The sequence below is a fragment of the Geospiza fortis genome, unplaced genomic scaffold (genome assembly GCF_000277835.1).
Source record: "Geospiza fortis unplaced genomic scaffold, GeoFor_1.0 scaffold163, whole genome shotgun sequence".
Classification (NCBI taxonomy): Eukaryota; Metazoa; Chordata; class Aves; order Passeriformes; family Thraupidae; genus Geospiza; species Geospiza fortis.
In genome coordinates this window covers 700,840-719,921 of record NW_005054401.1, presented here as the reverse complement: position 1 = coordinate 719,921, position 19,082 = coordinate 700,840, and the positions used below count along the sequence as shown (strand labels likewise).

The 19,082-nt window shown below is 37.6% G+C and overlaps 1 protein-coding gene across 1 annotated transcript in view; it reads right to left on the bottom strand.

Annotated features, from left to right (window-relative positions):
* The window catches only part of SLC1A3 (solute carrier family 1 member 3), a 63,666-nt gene extending 45,001 nt beyond the window's left edge, over positions 1-18,665 (bottom strand). Inside the window, exons 1-2 of the mRNA XM_005426066.2 lie at positions 18,394-18,665; positions 1,401-1,538 (exon numbers count right to left, since the gene is read on the bottom strand). Of these exons, the coding sequence (XP_005426123.1) occupies positions 1,401-1,538; positions 18,394-18,574 (319 nt within the window). The 5' untranslated portion in view covers positions 18,575-18,665. The remainder of the gene's footprint in view (positions 1-1,400; positions 1,539-18,393) is intronic.
* Positions 18,666-19,082: the final 417 nt, after the last annotated feature.

The following is a 19,082-nucleotide window of genomic DNA, read 5'->3' as shown; positions in this document are numbered from 1 at the left end:
ACTTCCTTTGATTTCTCTGAACATGCGAGTGTCTGCTCATCTGCATTTTTAAGACATCTTTATATTAACATATTTGACAATCAATTAAACAGAGAACAACTTATTATCTGAGTTCTCTATCAACCAAGGCAGTGTATTTGTGTTTTAGATACTAGGACTGCACAGTGGGTGATTTTAATTAAGTTCTCCAAGCTGTCTATAGACTAAAATCCATACCTTCTTTTCTTCAGATAACTGAAAGAATAAACACATCACAGGTACATCCTAAACAATCATAACAAATCTGAGAGGTCCTCCACAAAACTTGGGCGGAATGCCAAGGCATACATCACCATAAGAAACTAAATATTATATCACTAGTTAGAGGAACAACTTGGTAAAGAGCATTCAAAGCTTGTTAGAGCTTCTGACCAGAAGACAAAACAGAACTGATGGAATTAAGTTTCTTCCAAACTTTCCATCCAATTCTGTCTATCCCCTATTGACATGGGTACATTGGAGTGGGTCCAGAGGAAGTCATGAAAATGATCAGAGGACTGAAATACCTCTCTCATGAGGACTGGCTGAGAGCATTGGGGTTGCTCAGCCTGTAAAACAGAAGGTTCCAGGGACACCTTAGAACTCCTTCCAGTACCTGAAGGGCCTAAAGAGGGTTTGTAGTGACAGGAGAGGAGATAGCTTAAACTAAAAGAAGGTAGTTTAGACAAATATCAGGAATAAGATCTTTGCTGTAAGTGTGATGGAGCACTGGCACAGGTTGCCCAGAGAAGCTATGGATGACCCATCCCCAGCAGTGTCAGAGAACAGGCTGGATGGGGCTCTGAGCAATCTGCTCTAGTGGGAGGTGTCCCTGCCCATGGCAGGAGGATTGGAACCAGATTTTTAACGTACCTTCCAACCTAAACAACTCTATTATAGGATTCAATTTTTTCTAATCTATTGCTGGAAAACTAGGAGGCAGACAGATGTTCTGCATATCTGTGGTTACAGGCATGTGTTGTTGCCCACAATCAACAGTTTCAACTTTCTTGGGTTTGGCACTGTGTTTTTGAGATATGTTGTCTTTGATAATAATAGGATACTGAGGAGGAAATATCTGTTCAGATAGTAAAAGAAGAGAGTGGAGTACAGAGTCAGCTTCATAGCAGCTGCATATAGTAGCTTGTACTGTTAGTTTGTCTATGAACTTGGAAAACCATTTTTCATTATCTCTGTATATTAATTCAAACCTCTTACTACATTGTCTCTAAAGCAGTAATAGCAATGCTATGTCTTTCTGTAGGTTATAATACTTCTAGAACATAGAATGTTCACTTTTTAGATTTTGGTGTGCGCATCTTTGTAAAATTATTCAAAAGAGGTGTTTCGGGGTGTATTTTGTTTTGTTTTTCTTTGTTTACCTGTGACTAAACTGGATACAATTAGTGGCAGGACCAGCATCTGCAGCATTCTCATGAGTAGTTCTCCGGGAAACGAAAAGTATTTCACTTCCCGATAGCTCATCTTATATGATCGAAGACAAAATCCCAGGATTACACCTGAAGGGAGGGAAAAGAGGTATCATTACTCAGTCTTTTAAAGAAGCAGTAGCATCTCAACATAAATATCTATAAAGCATCTAAAAAATCATCTATACTGGACATACCTAATTGTAACCTGCGGTTTTTACTACACTGATTTACTTTCTCCGGTATCATCTACTATTATGACTAGCCCTCCTGAAAATGTTAAGTTATTGCCATTTAGGAATGGCGTTCCCAATTTAGTGTTCCCAGTGAAACACTGCAAACCACACCCCACTTGCTCAGTCCCCTGCTCCCTCCCCCTGTGGTGGGATAGAGAGGAGAACCGGAGGCACAAAATGTAGACACCATGTAATGAGGCAAAAGCATTTTACTGAAGACAGCAATGAAATAAGAAAAAGAGCAGTAATAATTATAATAATGAAGTGTAGAAGAGGTGAATGATTCAGAGACAAGTGCTCACCATACAGAAAACCCTAACATGCTCCAAGAACCAGAAGGGACCCCTTCCCCTGATCCCAAAAATTACATCAGGCTTTATAGAATAACCCCTGGGTCCTGGCCGTCCCCCCTCCTGGCTACTGCAAAAATTAACCCTCTCCTGGCCAGAATCAGCACAGTTATTTAGAATTATTTTTGTGCTATTTTTTAAAATCTGGATTACTCTCGAAGGTGTGTCTTGAGTGCTAATGAAGAGAAGCAATCCCTGCTACTACAGCCAAGTGTCTTGAATTCTGAGATTTTGTGTGTAATCTGATATGCAATGCATATACATACTAGCTACCAGTCTTCAGAAGTCTTGTCCATGCCTGTCTACTCTGCCAGCCTGATCCTACAGATGTGCGTCAGATTGAAGGAGATAACCAGGACAGACATACTTGAGAATCCCCTTGTGGTTTAGTCTTTTCACAGTCAAAAAGAAACAGGAGGTAAGCATCATTACCCATGGCTACCTTCAGGAATACTGACACTTGCAAAGAAGCAGATAATCAGGGCTGAAAGGCCTTACTGGATGATTAAGAGGTGGGTTTCAATGCCTGAGGGACAGGAGCAAGGGATTGCCTGGAGCCATTTATCTTGCTGGGAACAGATAAATGATGCTTGAGATACATTTACAGATTAAAGTCATAGGTGGGCTCATGAGTGGAAATCTAAACTTCCCAGCTACAACTTTGAAGATTTTGTCCTGTATTTGCCACCAACTGCTTTGTCTGCATATTTATTTAGTTATTTGGTTAGCTGACATGACCAGTTGCAATTTGCAATTGTTAAATGGCTTGGTGCCTATCTGATGTGGGACTGCTATACCCAGCCAAATAACACATGGCTTTATCTGGAACGCATTAACCACACACACACACACACACACACACACGGTGAAACTCAACTATCTCTCCTTTCCATTCACTCCATGTTCTTCACCACTGTCTGGTACTGGCATTTGGGTAGGCTCTGTGTAGAAAGCTGGATCAGACAATTGATCCTACTGCAAACCACAGTGTGTTTGCAGCAAAAGAATTTATTTTACTGGGTTCATTTTCAGCCAGGTCAATTCCCTGATGCAATTATTTCGTATGGCTAACAGAGGTTGGTGCCTTCCTTGGTAGATATGTGCCTCAGAGAAGAGTAGGATTGCTCTTTTTGAAAGACAGGCAGACTCAGGTTTCATAAAATGTTTTATGAAACTGCTCCTCACTGATCTTAGGCAGCAGAACATTCCAGCTCCACTCTAGATCATGTTAGGTCTTGAGTACATCCTGAAAATGCTGTACCATTGAACAATTTTGACAACTGCTAGTTCCAATTCTGACTCTTTGTGGTTTTGCTTTTATTTAGAGACTGATTTTTGATTGGTACTTCCATAGAGCAGATAATATCTTCATGCCAAATTTTGCTAGTTAAAATATGCTGTCATGCCTCCTACACCAGATTATTGACATCTGCTGGTGAAAGGAAACATCTGTAACTCTCAATTTAGTGACCTCTATTTGATCATGATTTAGGGACTTTGCCATGTTGGTTAAGCTAGAGGAGTCCAGAAATATCTTGTGCAGAACAGAAAATAGAACTGTGTTCTAGAGAATAGTGTTACAGAATGGAGAGAAAAGTAGTTAGAGTGCAAATGACACCAAGCATGGAGTTGGGGTTATGGAAAAGAGTGGCAGGACTAGAAGGCATTTGTTTAGTCTCATTCATGTTCTGTGGTCTCAGGTAGCTAAAGTGCATTTCGCATAATTTTTTTGTTGGGGTAAAATTACATAATAAAATGCCTAGAAGAAGAGCCTCTGGATAATTGTTGTTTAAAAGACCTGCCTGAGAGTTTCCCTTCTTTTCAAAAAAATTTTAAATTCTGCTGCTGAGTTTCTCATTATTTTCTTTTTTTATGAGAAACACATTTCTCAGATATAAAGAATCCATCTGGACTTTTGTTTCTGCACTTAATGAGCACTACATTTTGACAACTGGGTAACAAGCAAACAGAGCTAGACTGGTTTCTTACTTAGGCCACAGTTCTGCAATTAGTTCCACATGAATTAATCCCTACACTAGCACAAAGCCTCACTGAGGTTGGTAAGGGTTTCTGAGGCTGCTATAAGAACTAGTCCTTATGCTATGCTATAAGGGCTTGATTATCTGTTCCACTACCATCCAAGCAGTACAGAGTGGCCTGAGATGGCTGCTTGAATGAATATTATTGGTAGTGAGAATGAGTTTCTGAAGTTCCATGTAAACCTGTTGAGCCAAAAATTATTGGCTGTTTTTTGTCCTTACGTGCTCTGTGCATAATTACAGGGTTTCCCAGCACTGCAGTTTACAGAAAGAATTTCTGCAATGTGAAAAGAAATGTGCCCTGGTAGTGTATTATGTTGAAATGGGTCAACACACAACAGCTACTAATTCTTCAGCCTTAATCTTAGCACTGTTATTGATCTCTATGCAGTCATGCCCAAGACATGAGAACCTTTCTCTGACTCAGTTTCCCTGCTTGAAATATAGATACAGTAGTAGTTGTTTCACAGATATTTCTGAAAATTGATTGTGTTCACACAGAACAAGAAGAAATTTAGACAAATTATTTCCTCCTTGTAGGGTTTGATAATGAATGCAGGACAGCATGGTTTTACCAGTCCCTCTTGATTTTAGAATAAATTAAGATTGAACTTTATTTTCTGTTCCAAGTCTGAATAACTAAATAGTGGGTATAATATCCCATCTGACAAAGTTTAATTAACAAAATTCTTGAAACAGAAAACTCAAATTTGGCAAGGTAGCTTTGTCTTCTTTGAATTAGCTTCTTACAACCAACATTCACAGGCTTGAAATGGTGAGATAGCAGCATACAATGATGATGTAAAAATAGGCACAATGGCAAAGCATCAAAATAAAGTCCTGAACCAAGACCTGGTAGGAGGTACTAAACCTTTGGAAGGGGTGCAGTATTCCAACAACCATCCACTACTTTGTGTGTGGCAGGAGTTTTAGTGCTTCACAACCAAGACTGGGAAGATTACATACTGGAACTGGCCTTTCTCAGCAAAAGTTTAAAGTTTCAGGTTAATTCTGAAAATTGTTTTGAGACAAAGCCTTGTGTGAAACAAGCTCCCACAACCTGTTTTGCAGGTTTCTGTGTACCCTTTGTAACAGAAAAGATCAACTAATCAACATTATCAGAGCCTGACTTCTCAAATGGTTAATAGTGTACCATTTCTGCACTGCAGCAAAGAGTAGATTTATCAACAGAATTTGGGCTTTTTCTGGAAAAAAATCAGTAGTGCCTGTTTAAGTTAACACATAAGTTAACAAGAATTCTATACATGTGTTTAGTGCATAACAGAATCATATTGTTAAATAATTTATACAGTTTATAATGAAAAAGCAAATTAGCTTAGAGTTATAAAAGGATTTTTGAGGTGTTCTTGATATAGTGATAGTTAAGTATATGGAAAAATTTATTTTTCCACTATAGTGATAAAGTTAATTTTATGGAAAAAAATTATTTGTAGATGATCCTGATGATAATCAGAACAATCTAAAAAGCTAAAATTATTGCATTGATTTTACACCAATGTTTTTGTGAATCAAAATGAAATTCAATATGTATGAATACAGTGAAGAGAGGACTTAAAACTTGCAAGGAGCAGAAGGTGGAAATAATTCTGGCAGTTAGAGTAATGAGATGGAAATGGCAAAATAGTAGTTAGGATTTGGAATTCCTTACTCTAAAAATAGGACTATATTGATGAATGGCCTATGGTCTTCACTTCCAGTTGCTGGATACCAGAAAGAAAACAATTAAATCTTCATGTTGGACTTTAACAACTATGGGTATACTTGTATATCTAAAAAAACCTACACAAGTTTCTATACAAAATGTCTTTCACGGATTGACATCAAAGTATGATGAAGTAAGCAATAAAGTCAGGGTCTAAGTTATTGAAATGAATTCTTATGAGCTTCTGGTCTCAATCTTATTTCAGAGTTACACAGAAATTAAGACTATACAGTTATCTGATACTTTTTTACAATGCCCATGCTGTCTGCTGCATTTTCAAGCAAGAAGTGCACAGTTCTGACAGCTGTACTTCTCAATTGACCAAACATCACTTAAACATATTTCAAGAGAAAATTACTATTTGTTATATCAATAATGGAGCAAGAGCTGCTTTGTCTTTATCAGTGCTTGCCAGTTCAGTCAGAACATATCACTAAGAGTTATATACACTTCTGCTTCTTACTGTAAATCTCAACACACTATTAAAGGAGGTCCATATTGATATCCTTTCCCTTAATATATGTGGTACAGAATTACTTCTTCTTTTCCAGTAGGAAATAGAAAACTTCAAAGATAACTGGGGAAAAAAAACCCTTACGCTGAGTAGAATGCTATTCTAAACTAACAGCTGTTAATAGTTCAGTTCCAGAAAACCTTGTAACCAGCAAGCAAATAACATTTTGTTCTATAACAGCAATTGGGCAAGAGCCATGGAGGGAATCAGGCTTCTACCAGTTTAATGGGACATTGTATATTTTTGTTAGCTCCACAGCCATTTCATTCCTACATTCCTGCAGAGCTCTGGAATGACTGCTTTTGTTCTTTGGGTCATTTGTTATTGCTTAATTTACCATTTTGTTCTGACACCTTTTCTTCTAACAGCCAGCTTCAGATACGTCCACAACTGTATTTACTTGAGACAAACAGGTAAAGTACTTCTCTAGTGATAAGAAATACTTCAAGTTGCCGGCAAAATCTCTTTCTTAACTTTCCTTGCTTGCAACAAGAATCACCCAATTTGCTCAGCATGACTTTGATTTTCATAATTCTTGTTTCAGAATTTTATATTGAATCTTCATCCCCTAGTACACCTGGTGCATCACACCCACCCTTTCCTTGCTTTCTGGTTTTCCTTATGTAGGTAGGAATGTGTGTTCCCTTTGAAACCATTTTATTGAACATAAATGCCAGGTTATAACTGCATGATGACACTGCAACAGAGAGTTTAAGGACTTGTACTCCAAGTTGCCACTTTAGAATCTATAGTAAAGTGGAATATGTGTTGATTTGGACACAAGCAGCTATCTCTCCTTTGCCTGGGACATACTGAGAGTAGTCATGGGAGAAATAATGTGGAAGAGCTAGATATCCTAGACATGACTGGGATCTAGAAAAGATCTGGGACCTGCAAAAAGGGACATGTCAGAGAAAAGCAGGTTTATAGCAAAATAAGAGTCATGGTGATGTTGGAGAGTTGTCCACTGCATCAGAAGATAAGTCAGTGTGTTACCTTTGCTCAGGGGCCACAGGAGTGTCATGGAGCTCACAGCCGTGCTGGCGAGACACAGAGTCACAGTCCTACAGTCACAGTGCCTCAGGTACACCTCCCCCTGAACCTGACCCTGAGGGTTCGCTTTATCCTGTAAGAGAGATCGTTTTCCCCAAAAAACCCACACCAGGCTTCTAACGGCAGTATTCAGTTACAATTTGCAAAGATGCAGAGGCGTTTTATCATAAAAGTGTATTGTGGGCATTTAGAGCTAGATTTACAGAGATACGTGGGCACTCAATTCCCAGCTCAGAGACAATCAAACACTCTGCCTGACATCTTCTGCCCAGCTCTGGAGGAGCCTGAATTTCTGACACATCTTTATATCTATAGCTATAAAACACTTGTATGTTGCCTTTACTTGCAGACACAACACCTCCTTCTTGGATTTTGTGGACAGAAAACATGCAAGTGGAAAGGGGAGTCTGAAGCTGTAAGAACTGATGTAACAAAGCAATGAGCAAAAGCACCATTTGACCAGAGGCTGCCTAAACTGGATACCAAATCTGAGGACGGCTTCTGAGTGTTGCTAAAAAGGCTTTTTAGAAACTATTGAAATTTGTCCTTTGCTATTTCTTTGCTCTAGTGTTAGACTCATACATTTTTTCCCTTTTGTCTCTAGTTGTTTGGCTCATTTGCTTATCTTCCCCAATTAGGAGGTAATTTTGTTCCTTTGAAAACACGTCCAAAAAATTGTTCTCATTTTATTCAACTTCAACTTCTCTGTTTGCCTTTAACTGTTTTTAAATTTTTTTCACTTGTTTTCCTTGAACTGTTTCTGTGTTTGTCTCTTGTTTGTAATTGATTTCTGACTTATTTTTATTTTTTAATTTTTAAAAAAATATTTTATTTCCAGACAACCAATTGCAGGGCATTAGGAGCAGATTTGGAATGAAGAGTTTTCACTGCTGGCACTGAAGCAGATGGTTCTTAATGGAATAGGACATTATTCATTATTTCATCCTCAGACAAGAGACTTAATTGAAAGATAAACTATGCCTAGTTTATGTACTCTCGTTAGTCTCTGAGCTATATTAAAAAAATACTTTTGATGCAAAAAATAACAAATAATTCCATGAACAGGAATAATATGTTGCTATGTATATATGAAAGCTCAGACATTCACAGTATATATCACATTATATTTTATGCAGTATTACTTAGAATTAAGGTACTACTCAGTGCTTTACAAACTTACTATAATAGCTCTTCCTTTCATGCCTGACTTTACTTTGCTGCTTCATGTTCATGACTAAAGTTAATGTATTTACTCCTATAAAATATAGATCAAAACAGATAAGAAAGCTGCTCTCTCCAAGTCTATAGGGTACATTTCTTTCCTCTTTTTCCTTGGCTGGAAGTTGACATATTCCTTACCAGCACCGAATTCTACTTTTCCCTACTGTGGTTTCAGCTGCCCATCCATATTATTTTGTCTTTTTGACAGTATAGCTTCACAAAGGAATTGCAGACAGTGAGACTGAGACCACTCAGGTCCAAGAATTTTGTGCAAACATTCACAGAAAACAGAGCTCTACTCTGAGGAGCTATTAGTGTAGTTTGACAGAGCTCTTGAAACTGGATATGGACAGTTGCCTTTGTTTTTTTTAATTCCAGCTTAGACACACACTACAAAGAGTTAATTTTAGGCTGGGCTATCTTGATATGCAGTTTAGCACCATCATTAGCACATTCAAATTATGCATACATATCCCTATGGAGCTAGTCCACCTTTTAGTTCCTACAAAACCACCTGTTAATTTAGCTTAGTGCTGGTAGTCTATGGTAGTAAATGACTTGTTTGACACCAAGGTTTAAGTATTTTGTTGAATCAAGATATGGCCATGCCAGAACTATCTGGATCATGGAACATATGGCAGACTTAGTTAAAAAATTTCTTTTTTTTCCAGGATTTTTCTGAGACATGCAAACAACCAGGACAGACTGAGAGGGAGCATTTCCCCTTGTAGAATACAAGATTTTGCCAAATCAGGTGTAAGCTTTGCCATAACATTTTTTTTTAAATATTTGATTTGTTCGGTGAATTCTTTCCATAAGAAAATCAGGCTCATGGCTGAAGTTCATGGAATTATGTTACCATTTTCTTAAAAAGATACCTGGGATGCTTTCAGTCCCTCACTGTTTGATTATGAGCCACTTCATCCCTGAAATCCTCAGTATGACTGTGAAACTATTCGCAAATAGAACCCTCCATCTATTTCTTTTACTTGCCAACAGCCCCTTCCAACACGTGAATTTCCAGAAGTGTTTAATTTCAGTTGATTAAAATGAGGTATCACACCTTACTACTTGTGAGTTGACCCATCTTGAAGATACATTGTAGCATATTTTATTAAAGTTGATGCAGCCTCCATACAGGTAATGACACCTCTCTTCCAACTGTTAGGTGTTATTCTGAATGGTAGAATTTTCCTATCTTAAAGGTCATAAAATGGCACAGAGAAACTTGCACCTGGAATAATACTTGATTACACAGTAAGTACCTGAGTCCAGACTACGACCTTTTAAGTCCCTCCAAATAAAAAAAAGCTTAGCTCTGGAAATCTATGAAGTTAATAGGCACTACTCCATTTGCTTTGGAAGACTCCTCAGTTCTCACCTTTCTGCTTGTGTTTTTCTCAGATCTGCCATGACCTAAACATTTATTTGCCTAATTCCAGGCTAAATCCTGAGGGACTAGCAACTGAACACAACTGTCACACAGAATGCACAGAATCATCTGGACTTGGCATACCCTGTGTCCCTGTTCTTGCTCCAAGGGCTGCTTCACAGCCTGGGGCTTCCTGTTATAGGTGAGCCTTTTAGTCATTAGGTTAAGCACAATGATGCATTTGCTCTCTTGGCATATGCTTTTGTCCACAGAAGTCTTACACTTACCTCTGCCTAAAACCACAGCTTTGAAAGGAATGGTGGAATTGCCTCCTCCTGTAACTTGCCTTTTGAGAGGAAGGGAATTAACCTAGCTCCTCAAGGGCTGCTTGAGGACAGCATTCTCACCTGGGCTTCTGCACCTCCACTGGGTGAAAATGTCTGGCATGGTCCTGACTCAGAAAGGAGTGGGAGTAGGAACGCAAACCTGTTTGCTTGTTTGTTTGTTTGGCTGCCTGTGTTCCTCCTGGAAGTTTTAGTTACATGCTTAGGTCATGGACTTGTGCAGCTACCCAGCTGAGTCTCCTTGCTCATGCACTAAAAAGACACAGAGCTCTGAGATTTAGGTTCCATGGGCAGCTTCCTTTGCTTGCATTTTAGACTTTGCAGAACTTGATTGCACATCCATATCTGTTTAATGCATGGATTCTCAAGTCAAAATTTTTTTCAAAAGACATCAAAATATATGTAGTAGACTTGCTTGTCAACTAACTTTGGTTAGTACTCCCAGGAATTCCCTGATTATTGCTCCTACAATACAAAGGCAATTTGACTCTTTTACTTTCATTTAGCCCTTGTGCGTGGTAAAACCAAAGAATTTACTAGAGCCAGTTTGAGGGGCCAGATTATGTAGCAGTGTAAATGATGCTTAAAATTTAAGCTCCATCTTTTATAGATTTTGTTTTGAATAAATTAATTTACAGTTATACCAAGTTACAGTAAAAGGCGAAAAACAAGCACAAACTTTGTAACTCTCAAGCTCATTTCTATTTATGGTCTTCTATCCATGCCAATAAAATATATATACACATGCTAAATTTCAAGCAAGATATTGCATTTTTTTAATGCAGAGAATAGAAAGAAAATTCAAAAGGCAGATAAAACTCATGCTAAAAGAAAGGATGTGTGAGAATAACCAGGAAATATGAGTAGCTGTAGCATTTTGTTACTATCCTGATTCTCCTCTGATCCTTCTGGCTTTCCTTGCCTCTTTTCTAGCATTTAATTATTTTCCTTTTCACTGTTGAGCAGTTCATCACACCTATTATTTTACTCTTTTATTTTAAAAAGTCGCATGAAACCTAGAACCAAAATAAGTTTCTCTCGTATGGCTTTTAAAGGGTTACACGCCCTGTGGTTTCATTGTGTTGATTGAAAGTGCAGACACTGGCTATACAACTTCAAGTGTGATGGGTTGACATAATAAATGCAGTAAACCAGCTTTTACTAAAATTCCTCTGAAATTATTTCCATTTATTCTTTTCCTATTTTCCATAGTTTATTCCCTACTCTATACCATATATATATATTTTGTATCCATTAATAATCTGAGACTTCTTTGTGAGGAGCTTAGATGTTCTCTAACATACGTTTTAGACACCACAGAATATTCTGTGAACAACAGAGATAGAGAAATTTATATGGGAGACAGAAATTTCTTATTGCTCCTTATTAAGTATTTTTATAACACCAGTTGCACTGCCTTATTGTTCCAAAGCTCCAGTTAAACTGAATTGTAATGTGCTGTGAAAAAAAAATATTATGATGTATGCTAAATCCCATTGAATCATAGAACCAGAGGCTGGAACGGACCTCTAAGATCACCAAGTACAAGTCTTAACCCAGCACTGCCAAGCCCACCACTAAACCATGACCCAAAGTGCCACATCTACACAGCTTTTAAGTGTCTGCAGGGATGGTGGCTCCAGCAGATGCCCTGCTTCCCAGGGCAGACGCTTTTAGTGTTTGACAGCCAATTCAATGAAAGAATTTTTCCCAAAATCCAAGCTAGACACAAAATCCTCTGACACATCTCCAGACCTTTCCCTCTTGTCCCGTTATCTGTGAGAAGAAGCCAATCCCCACCTGGCTAAGCCTCCTTTCAGGGAATTGTAGAGAGTGAGAAGGTCCCCTGAGGCTCCTTGTCTCCAGGAGAACAGCTGCTAAAACCTCGCAGCTCCCACAGCTGCTCCTCACAGGACTTGTGCTCCAGACCCTTCCCCAGCTTTACTGTCTGTCTCTGGACTTGCTGCAGCACCTCAGTGTCTGCCTTGTTTTAAATTTACTTATCACAAGATCACTGGGTTGTAATTAAAAATGAAATGAAATACAAAATCTTAAGGAACTGCACAGTAAACAGAAGGACTTTGGAGGATTGTCAGAGGATATGCACAACTAATGTGACTACAATGATTATTTTATGAAGCTGGTGGTTGCAAAAGACCTGATTTCCCTTTACCAAGGCATGAAAAAAAAAAATTAGTGTGTCTTGGCTATGGATCTAGATGCCTATGTTACACTAAAGCAAAATTATCTTAATACCTGCTGCTTTTTTTTTAGCAGCCTTTTCAACATCTAGAATATCTATCCCCTTTGTTTATTTCTCTTTAATACTGGATTTATAAGTATAGTTTTTCAAATGCTCTTAAGATAAGGATTTCATAAAAACATTTTTTCTATGATATCATATAATCCCATGAAAATTTCAGATGCCAAGCTATTTCAAGGAATTTTGTCAGAATTTTAGGCTAAATGAATATTTTCAGGAATTCATGAACAACTGAACATACCATCTTCAGACACACCTTCATTGTGGCCAGCTCAAAAGCATTTCATCTCCAATGACATCTTGTTCTAGCTTTACAAGTGTAAGTAAGGATCTAACAATGTCAAATATTTATTCAGCATACAAATCACTGGCATCTTGTTTATGATTTTGTGCTGCCTTGCAGTCACCACAGAAATTATAGTCCCTGTCTACTGAAAAATGGAAAGGGTTGGCAAGCTTTAATACTAGTTTATTTCATGTTTATGTGCCTTTTCTGACCCCTTTCAGGATCAACACAAAAGCTTTCTTGAGAATCCTTGAGATAACTACTGTTCCAGTTGACCATACTCTAATGGCATTCAGAGAATTTTCTTGTAAAATCTCTGAGAAACCACATCCTAAATGCCCCACACAGTTACTGCCATGCCTTTCACCTAGGATAGCTTTGAATTTTGATTTGTAAGAAGCATTACTGTGTATATACATTTATTTTTTAACTTCTAGAAAGAATTTTGAGAATCTCAACAGCCTTTTTTCAATCTCTATGAAGAGTGCAATGAATGTATGTTTCTCTGGACTGTTTCATGACCACTGAGACACACTGCTTTTGAGCACCACTGTGCAAGTCCACTGATTTGACAGTTTAGAGCATTAGGACAGAAATAAGCTGATATTTGGCTCTTAAAGATTTTGCATTTTTACTGTGCATTTATGCACAGCTGTTCTCTCCAGAATGCTTAATTGTTATTCACGAGATAGCCAAGTTTATTGTTGTTACTCTGTGCCATATATGGCAGTTCAACAATCATTGCTGTTTCATTTCAGTAACAACAAAATGAGTTGTGGTAAGAAATGTGGATTGTGATAATACATTATCATTATTTTATTTTGCTGTTGAACTAGAGTACTGTTTGTATTTCACAGTCTGACTTTTACTGCTGTCTTCTTAATGGCAGAATTAAGGTTCCTTGCATTTCTATACTTTTTCTTCACTTGAAAAGAACAATCTCTTTTGGAACTTTAAGTGTCACTGAGTTTTATGGTGTGAATTTATGCTTTTTTTTTCCTTCCAAAATTATAACTATTTTATACTTAAAAAAAGAAAGGTTTTGATTAGCAAATTTTAAGAATATTACTTGGCAATGTTTTGTTACTCAGTGTGAAATCAGTTGCATTATGCAGATTCTTTAGGAGAGCCCTGAGACAGAGTCAACCTCTAAATTCAGCATAAAAAGAATTAATTTATCTGTAACTGTAGCCAACTGTCTTGATTTTCTTGCATATATCTTATCATTTTTTTGGAGAATAATTTCTCTCTTTATGTTTTAACATACTGTTCACCTAAAATTCAGGTCCCACCGCAGTTTCTCCTTCAGTGATGGATCTTCACTCTGTTCTCATGTAAATTTTTCCAATGCTGCACTAGGATTTGTCACAGTGTTCAATGCCAATATATAGTGAAGGCAAACACTCTTCACTGGGTATGTCAGCCTCAACCTTAAGCAGATACAGAAATCTGTCAATAGCAGAAAAGATGGTGCAACACACCAGGCTGCTGTTTTTGTGGGCATTATCCTGAGTTTTGTCTACCTGCGTATCACAGACTTGTACCTCACAGGTCTTTTAACTGTTGTTCAGACAGGGAGTCTCTCGAGATAGGAGAATCTCATATCCTATGCTCCTTTGCACAGCCTTTCACTGTTCAGATATTGTAAGGGCTCTGTGGGTGTTTTGCCTTCTGTGTCACGAAGGATCCTTTCAAGGTTTATTTATCACTGCTTTTTTGTCTTCAGGGAAAAGGGGCAAGGCCTTCATCTCACTGTCTTCTTCCTGTTCTTTTAGCTAGGTTTTTTTGGTAAACACTGGAAAGCTTTGGAATCTCTCACATGGTGCATGCTGTTGCAGAACAGAGGTTGTCTGGGTTTATCTATATTTCACACATATTGTGAGATTGCTGGCAATTACAGAAGCCTGGCTTCAATGACACAGCCAGACCTGCATTCCCTCTTCCCTTTGGGAAAACAGGGAGTCAGAAAACATGGATCCATCCCCCACCCCCTTGAATGTCTCAGCAGAAAACTGCAACATGTACCTCTGGCAAAAGGATTTTAGCTAGCGAATTGGAGCTTAAGAACTATGCAGAAACTTACTTTCATAGTACTTGCATCACAGCCTACTCTGTTTCAATTAAAACAGCATTTCACTGCAGACAGTTTCTGAGGATCTCTGCTCAGCAGCGCTCTGTATCTCAGTCTTTCCTTCCCTACAAGTCCAGAACCCATAGGAGATTCTTTGGCATTTAGAATCCTATCAGAATGTGGGTTCCTGTGCCATTTTTGAGAAAATAGCACGTGAGAATGAAGGCAGGCTGATAAAGGAAGTGTATCTGAAAGGAAGGAGTTTTTGGGGACAGGATGATGGCTCTGAGTAGCGTGGGAGAGCCTTAGATTTAGCCAGTAATTTGGCTAGCACTTCAAAGTTTGTGAGACTTCCTGCAGATTTTCCATGAGCCACCATGTTCCCTACTCTACCTTAAAGTGCTCCTGGTCGTTGTGATATTCTCAATTTACCAGTGGTCAGCTTCAAAAATTTGTCTTACAGGCTTGCTCTCATCTACTGAGTCTTGGCAAGATTGACTACAGAAAACTCATTCATATCTTTTTGTGGACAAGGAAAATGTGAAAAAATTGCATCATAATTTGCTTTTTGACTATGCTTTTCTCCAAGTTTCTTGAAGGGCCTGAGAAAAGTTTAAATTTCACTAAAAATATTAACAATTATTATGACAATGTGCAAGACAGATCCTACCTATGCAGAAGGTGTAGTCTGAAGGACATTCCATGCATTTTTATGGAAATAGAGAATAGTTCTAAGTGTTTTTCAACATGAATTACATGAATTTTAGCTTCTTTCATCTTCATCACTACGTTTTTAATGAGTAATTGGCTTAGTGTGGTAACAGCTAGTGAATTTAGTTTAGAATTTAGTTTAGAATCTGAATAACAACAGATGGCTATATAAATGTCTGTATTTCTCTTTGTCATGTGAATGCCAGAAAAACCTCACCCTATTTGCAAAATATCTGTATACAACAGATAGAATTGCATGTTTTAGTTTCCCACTTCATAACAAAGAGCAAGTTCCCATTCAATACAAACTCAAGCCCCTGCTATAAACTACAGTACTGGAACTAAGATAAGATCCTATGCACTTAACCTCTACTGAAATCAGTCCTGCTCAGCAAAGAAATAGGAAATGCTCTATTAAAAAAGGCTTTTTCATGTTTATCCCTTGACTAAAGAGACATGAAAAAAACCTCTCTGAAGAAATGTTGCTCTCTCTAAATGAAATGTTTTCTTGAGTATGGTGTCTATGAAAACTTCTGGACTGACAGCTCTAAGAATTGTCATCTGTCTGTTAGATTACAGAGCATTAAGCTTTATTTCTTGTAAATTATTCAGCCCTGGCTTGAGTATAGTTTAGTTGCCACTTAGACTCACATCCAAGCACCTCAAATGGGAGAACCAGCAGTGCTAATTGGTGGGCTAATTCTGCAACAATAATTATTGTCTCCTAGGGAGGGGATCAAGACCATCATCTAATTTTCCACAGACCACCAAACGACTGAATGATGAGAACAACTTAGTCCGTGCCAAACTAGACAGATGGAGTTCCACCACTGAGTGTTTCCCAACCACTTTAGCCATCTGTTCCCTACTTCTGAGTATTTCCACAACAGCAAAAAACTCTCAGAAGCCCCCAGTATTACCTTTTTATAATCGATTAACCATGAAATTACTGCTCTAATCATATATAGGTACTGCAAAATTACAGCACAAATAGCAGATGTAAGAAAAATTTTGAGCATTTTGTGATAATAACAAGACTTTTTCTTCTACATGCTATACTAGATATATCTTCAGGTTCATGAGCAGATTTGGAGCAGCCAGCTCATCCTAGGCTGCACATTTTCATCAGTTCTCCAACTTGTGTCCCAGTGCCTATTGATCCTCTGCTGTAGGTGGTAGAGGAGTAGTGGGCAGAGTGTCAGTAGTTACCTAAAATTATTTGGAACGAGCAATAACAGCAAAACCACTTGTCCAGTCTACACTTCATTTCCGTTTCGACAAATCTGTGGGAGCCTTACTGGATGTAGATGACAGAGAAAAAATTGCAAAAAGAAATTTTTTTCACATGCTGTCTAGAAAAGTAACAATCAAAGAATTGTGTTCTTTGTGGTTGGACAGTGTTTCAAAAGTAGCCTTGCCTTTTCTGACCACTGTAGATAAAACATCTAATTTTTCACCCCTGATATTAATGGGGCTTTTAAACCTATAAAATTCTTAGTTAGGAATTAAAAACATTTACTATCAAATGGTATTTATAAATATCAGAAACTGAAGTTACTGCTTTAGCAAAGAAGTACTTTATTTTACCAATAGGCAAATTAATATAAATGCCTCTCAAGAAAAGACCATCAAACCTGAAATTAATTTGAAATAACAGTGCTGATTTGGTATCAAGCAACAATAATGGTAGAGCCCTAAAATTTCAATTCCTGTAAGAGCTGCAGAAACACAGCAAGCAGACCTATATAGAATAGCACTATTAAGGACATTAGGGCATACATAGGCAAAGGATATAGGCCATTATCTTTAGGTCCTTACATATGGTTTTTCATCATCATCATCATGATCAGATTCAAAATTTTATATTTTAAACTAATGGGAAAAGTGAAAGATATACAGAAAAGCCATTAACTTCTTGCTCACCCTGTAAAGAGTGGCTATTTCATGAAATATGGTGTCACTTTGACAATATCTAGTTAAAGAAAAATTAGCTTAAGTGATCATGTAATAATTTAAAGAAAAATTAGTTTTAAAAATTGCATGTTTTTCTCAGCAGATTCTCTTTCTAATGCTAATTCAAAGTATGTAGCAATATTTTGGTGCATTCCAAATCAAAAGGCTGTTTGATGTACTGGATTCCTCTCAGTATACTCTTAAAAGGCATTTAATCAGGTGATATCTTTCAGTCCTTTGAATAAGTAACACTGCCATTGTTGCCCAAATGGCATCTGAAAGATGCATGTGTAAGATTGTGACTGGCTGAGGGAGAATAAGCTTAGGTTTGCCTTTATCAGGGGAAAACTGAAAAGACTGAGGCTGTATTTATTTCATGCCTTTGCTTAGAAACTTCTCATTTCGTCCATTGACAGTTTCTGTTCATCATTGCAAAGTGTTAATTTTTTGATAGTTTAGGCGAATAAAAGTTGCTTTCTGAGCATTTTGCTGCAACTGGCTTTGGTAGGAAAATATACAATTGAAAGCATTCAATTTAGTTATTGTATCTGATTCTTTAAGGGAAGAATTCATAACCCAGCTATTCTGGTTGGTTTTTCTCACCAAAATTTTTCTTAGGAATTACTAGAATAATTCAATGGCTCTTCCTTAAACTACAAGAAGCTGTCAAAGCCAAAACTCTCCAAGCCAGAACATTCTTATCAGTGCAGAAGAATTTGGAAACTCATTTGTAATGCAAATCACCCAGTTACATCGTCATTGTCAAATGCACTGGAGAACAGAATCTTCCTATTGAACAAATTACTCACCAAGAATCACAGCAACAACGGTGAAGAGCACAAAGGCATTCCTCATTAAATAACTTTTAACATCGTCCTTTGTTATGCTCTGCACTTTTTTTTTTGCCAAAAGAGTACGTTTCCGGACTCCTTGTTGAATTCGCTCCATCCTACTTCCAGGTTTTGGGTCTTCTCCGTTGCCTTTAGTCATTTATCTTGCTGAAAGCTTTCTCTTATAATTAATTTCTGTCAGTATCCCTTCAGAAAAGTGGAGGACTCTTTTCAGTGGGAGTTACTGGAGAAACCTGCAAGACAAGAAATATCAAACACTGCAGTAAGATTTTAGGGGAATTATTAGATATATTTACATAGAAGCAAATATTCTTCATGTTTCAGTAAAACTTGTATTATTCTTAATATCTAAGCAGTCTTTGATGCAGAACCTCATTGACTTTGAAAGAAGGACTACATGGACTGATCAGATAAGTGTCCCATGTCTTCAGACATGAACTGCTGTCATGCTGTAAAACCCAGGAGTAACTTTTTTTAATATTTGCTATTAATACATAAATGTAAAATCAGTACAAATCATACCAATTTAAGGTAGAATGTTTAAAACTCTCTGTCAGGCTTGCTCTTGTACTTTTTATCAGGCCATTATTATTTGAAAAAAAAATCTAGCTCACCTTCACATTAACCATTGAAGAGAAATATTTTGC